General features: G+C 38.7%; 1 protein-coding gene across 1 annotated transcript; it reads right to left on the reverse strand.

The window, feature by feature from the left end:
• Window positions 1-2,823: 2,823 nt before the first annotated feature.
• Window positions 2,824-3,481, reverse strand: LOC131890236 (uncharacterized). The gene is made up of 2 exons (XM_059239542.1): window positions 3,342-3,481; window positions 2,824-3,275 (listed from the first exon to the last, which is right to left on the reverse strand). Exons 1-2 carry the CDS (start codon window positions 3,348-3,350, stop codon window positions 2,952-2,954), a joined length of 333 nt encoding a protein of 110 aa, XP_059095525.1. The 5' UTR covers window positions 3,351-3,481; the 3' UTR covers window positions 2,824-2,951.
• Window positions 3,482-5,292: the final 1,811 nt, after the last annotated feature.

A 5,292-nucleotide genomic window follows, 5' to 3' on the forward strand; every position in this document is an offset into this window, starting at 1 on the left:
TTGAGTAAATGAGTACATCAAAATTAAGCAATAATTGGAAAATGAGTAATTCATTGCGTAAGGAATTGAGAATTTAATTTCATCAGAAAATTGAGTAATTGTAATAACTACATAGTAAAAGTGAATGACCGAAGTCGCATGATTTAAACTAAAAGGAATAAATTGTATATCTTCGATTAGGTGTAAGAGGGCTATCTGACCATTGATTGTTTCCATATTTTAAACTCACAAAATCGTCGGTTTTTCTTAAAATCAGGGAAATAGACTTAGAAAAGGTTTCGCCTCTAGTGACTTGAATGTGGCTGAAACAAATAGTGATTAGAAATTCCAAAAAAGTGATAAAATACCAAACTGAAAATTGAAATTAAATAGAAGAATTCCACAATAACGTTCCCACAGTATAAATTCCTCGTTTGCATTAAATAACATGGTTAAGAAATGCTCAAACAAAACGCGAGTAGTTTGCATTGACTGAACTCCCAGATAATAGACTAGATTTGCTACATGCACCATGGGTGGCTTTGTGGTGAAAGCGTTAATCTTGTTTGGGTGGACGACCGGATCTCTCTCTCAAAAATTTGCAATCGTCCCGATTCAAGCTCTAATTCTAAAAGCACAAGCAAAGTACACCTGAATTATTCGATGAGGACAAGTCTTCTGCATGCAAGGAAACAAAGACACAAATACAACTAATATCATAAATGAAAATGTGCAAAATACTTTGAACCAAAATCTCGTCAGAATTGTTTACGACTCTTTGCCTCACAAATTTACAGGGTTTGCCGGTGCATCGCAACCAACGTTGTCATGCCGAATTAATTCCAGATCATGATCCTTGCCGCATTTCTGGGCGTCAGCTTGGCCGTTCCCAAGGATGAAAATACCCAAATGGAGGAAGTGCCTGAATACTCTCCCATGACTCAAGACAAGATCATAGAGTTGTACGAGTTCCTAAAGAGCGAGCTTGAGGGCGTAGACATCGATGTTTTGGAACCCGAGATGATCGTTGATCAAACCTTGAGGCAAAAGAGAAGTGCCGAGGCCAGCCCTTTTTTTCTCCGACATCTCTTCAGAAATTTGAGACGACACAATAACTATGGTTATCATCATGATAACCACGGCTATGGACATCACAATTACCATGGGCACGGTTATGGACACCGAAACCATTATGGACGTGGTTACAACCGCGGATACCGCAACTACGGAAGACACTATTATCACTAAATAATGTAATTTGATCACTATAAAGTACTTTAATGCTACAAACGGTGTTCGAATTTAGGATGGAAAATAAATTGATGAAATGAAAAAAACCAGTCATAACTGTGGGCCTAAATTTTTGCACATTTACTGAATTTTGATTTGTGTTCAAAGAGTCTGCTTTTGTGTTTGAAACTTTGTTTTCTATCTTTTCATTCTGAGAAAAATATTCTCGTAGCATAAGGCCATACCGGGGACACCATATTATCGTCTACACTTGTTTGTGGTCCCGACAACTCCGTTAATGGGAGGTCGGGATATTTTTTTCTGTTTTCACACCATTACCAACCATTTTCAAGCATATTGTGGGTGTAAATTGAAAAATAGACAAAACAGCATCGTGCATTTCAACATCTAGGGCATGTGGAGACCAAGGCTTGTGTCACTATCCACATTAATGTGGTCGAGCTGAAGCTGTCAGTTGGTGAGGCCTGGGCCACCATTTGACAATGGGTGCCAAAAAAATNTGGACACCGAAACCATTATGGACGTGGTTACAACCGCGGCTACCGCAACTACGGAAGACACTATTATCACTAAATTATGTTATTTGATCACTATACCGTACTTTAATGCTACAAACGGTGTTCGAATTTAGGATGGAAAATAAATTGATGAAATGAAAACAACCAGTCATGGCTGTGGGCCTAAGTTTTTGTACATTTACTGAATCAGATTTGTGTTCAGAGAGTCTGCTTTTGTGTTTGATACTTTGTTTTCTTTCTTTTCATTCTGAGAAAAATATTCTCGTAGCATAAGGCCATACCGGGGACACCATATTATCGTCTACACTTGTTTGTGGTCCCGACAACTCCGTTAATGGGAGGTCGGGATATTTTTTTTCTGTTTTCACACCATTACCAACCATTTTAAAGCATATTGTGGGTGTAAATTGAAAAATAGACAAAACAGCATCGTGCATTTCAACATCTGGGGCATGTGGAGACCAAGGCCTGTGCCACTATCCACATTAATGTGGTCGAGCTGAAGCTGTCAGTTGGTGAGGCCTGGGCCACCATTTGACAATGGGTGCCAAAAATTTTTTTGACATTTTTGTCCCAGACTCAAGCTCTGCGTGACCCTCAAAGGCATTGAATTGTGAGTTAATTCTTTGCATAAATTTAATTCTAATTCTAATTGTGATTCTATGATTCATACCTTCCAGCTTTAACTTTATGCGCTAAGCTCTCCGACTCATTATCATGAAGTTCAACTTCACTAGGTCCATTAAAATCAGTGTATATATAAAAATATGGCGCACCCGGTATTTTAACAAAAAAGGATACTAACGGGAAATGTTCCAAATCTCAAACATAATTCCTATCAATAATTTTCATCAAAATCGACATCGAACCGCATTCAGAAAAGTAGGTAAAGTCAGGTCCGGAGTTCCTCTTATGTGGTCCTTGAGGACCAAAACATTTAGCCCTCAAAATGCTTTTGAAAAGGTGTGTTTAATGGTGTTCATGGTGCTAATCCCCAGGTTGTTATCACTCAGAACAAGGTTGGGAACCGTTGTCAATGCATAGATAAGCCACAGACTAATGAAACGCAAAGCCATTTTTTGGTATTTCTCAAGCGTTTTATTTGCAGCCGATGCTTCTCTACGAATTCTATGACTGGATTTAGTTCCTTAAAATGGTGCCCTAAATTGCACCCCAGAATGCCCGGTGCTTTTAGACACTCACTCAATGATGATAGCGTCTTCGATGTCCATAACCATGATGACGTCGGTATCCGAAAAGCCAACGCCAGAAGAAGGGTTTGGCCTCGGCGCTTCGTTTCTTACGAGCGGGTTCATCCGTGTCAAGCTCCAAGGCTTCCATATTGAGTTCCACGGGTTCCATTTGATCAAGGTCATCTCCTTCCAGCTCAGCCTTAAGGAACTCGTAGAGTTCCACGATCTTGGCTTGGGTGAGAACAACGTATTCGGGGGTCTCCATCATTGGGGGGTTCTCATCTTCTTGGGGGGCGGCCAAGCTCAAGGCCAATAAAGTGAAGAAAACCACGATCTACAGGATAATTTTGGGACTTGGAGGATTGGTCAGTTTGTAAGACAACAATGTGAGATAACTTACAGATTGCATGGTGGCACTGGATGTGATTGGTTTTGGTGAAGATGAGGGGATGTGATGGTATTGAATGTCTTAAGTTGACTTGAGATTGCAGAAGACAAGCTTTTGCTTTTATAGGCCCACATAGTCAAAATTTTGAGTGGTTATCTTTTTTTAATTTGACGCGTATGAGTAAGCGCCAAGAGGGATTTAAAAACTTCTTTCGAACTCGTTGGTGAAGAATCTGCCGAAAGAGGTTTTAAGCCGCGTCAGGTGGTTTAATGTTGACCTCTAGTTATGCAATATGGTGAAGATGCGACCATGGCAAATCTGCAAATGAATGAATGTCCGAATGTTTTTGAAAGAAAACTATCGCTTTGTCGACATCAATTGGTTGGTGATTTTTTGCTTTACCTTTTTGCACAATTGAACAAAATTATCAAATTTTAAGAAATTTTCATTTTTGAGCATGATGTTGAAAGATATGTACTGTACTAATTCAATTATGATCCGACACTGGAAGCATTTAGTTCATGACTGATGAATATACAATCAGGTTTAGAGAGGGATATAGTCACTGACTATCAATGGCATCTAAACGAGCCCAAGCTAGTCATCTCAACTTATCATCAGCTGAGCTCATCAGCTGAGCTAGGCCGATTTTTCATTTTGTCATAGCTCTTTGTCCAAGTCAATAGGCAGTAAGGTACTGACTGGCATTTGAGACCAAACTGCACATCTTTTATTTTATTCATAATTACCTATTCTTAAAACTCTAGACTTTTTACTACATAACCCAGACACTTTCAATATTTTCATTAAAAGGAATGTGACTCGAAATTTTGTCGTGAGAACTCTTATTTTTTCTTTTGAATGGCTTTTTCTTAATGTATGGCAGGATCACTTGTGACTTTTGGGGAGCTGAAATGTTGTTTTCACAAAGTGGCCTAGCCTCGCCGATTGCCATGTCCAATCCTCTTGTTAAATGTATCCATGGATAACTTCATGCCCGTTACCTCCAAGAGAGCCATGAGCACACGATCGGTTGCGTGAGATTTTTGCAATTTGTTCATCATAATAATCGAAGAAACATACCATTACAAGTCTCCAAGGACTTTTTGCAATTGTTGATGGTTTTTCGCGTTGAATTATACCAAAAGTGCCTTTGATTTATCGAAGTAAGTGCTATTTGTTGCAATCTCAATCACGTGACATAGTCTTGTGCGTCTTCTAAGGGAAAACGAAAAAATAGAGGGGGAAACCAAAGGTGGGCACTACATCGTCAATCAATAAGGTCAACATTTTTATCCCACGATTAATGGACTTTGCTTCTCTTATTATGGGTGAGCTGGGAAACAAACTTCTTCTTCAATTTTGGTTTGTTAATAAGATACAAAACAAAGTCAATATAATGCATATTTTAATCTTTTGCTTGCACAGTTATCAAAAAATCAATTTTCGTCCTATTTATTCGCTTATCAAACAATCCTCAAAGAATATTCAGTGGAATGCATTTTTTTATGAGCCAAAAACTTGTCACTCTTTTTGCACAATCATACGCCCTTTACTTGCATTTTCGTCCTTTTTAATTGCATTTTTTGATCATCCCTATACATGCACGAGTAATAGCTAAGCATCTTACATTTCCAAACTTTTTTCAAAAAGAGTATGAGCAAGTAGTAGAATTGTTTCATCCCTGCTGACAGTTCCAGAGCTTTTTCGATTTCAGTTGCGTTTTCTATGGGAAGAAAGTCAAAGAAACGTTCATTCTCGGTGTAGGTCGTTAAGTGAACGTTCACGCTGACTGACAAAAGTCAAGACAAGACGCCTCTTTTAGTGAACTTGGTCGAACCAACCCACATGAATAAGGGCCTCGGTCAAAGGGCTATAAATCCTTTTAGGACGTAGGTGATTTAATGACCTGATATGTTATTTTAACTGCAATTACGCAATTGCAATAGCGCTTTCAAATAAT

The sequence above is a fragment of the Tigriopus californicus genome, chromosome 11 (genome assembly GCF_007210705.1).
Source record: "Tigriopus californicus strain San Diego chromosome 11, Tcal_SD_v2.1, whole genome shotgun sequence".
Lineage (NCBI taxonomy): Eukaryota > Metazoa > Arthropoda > Copepoda > Harpacticoida > Harpacticidae > Tigriopus > Tigriopus californicus.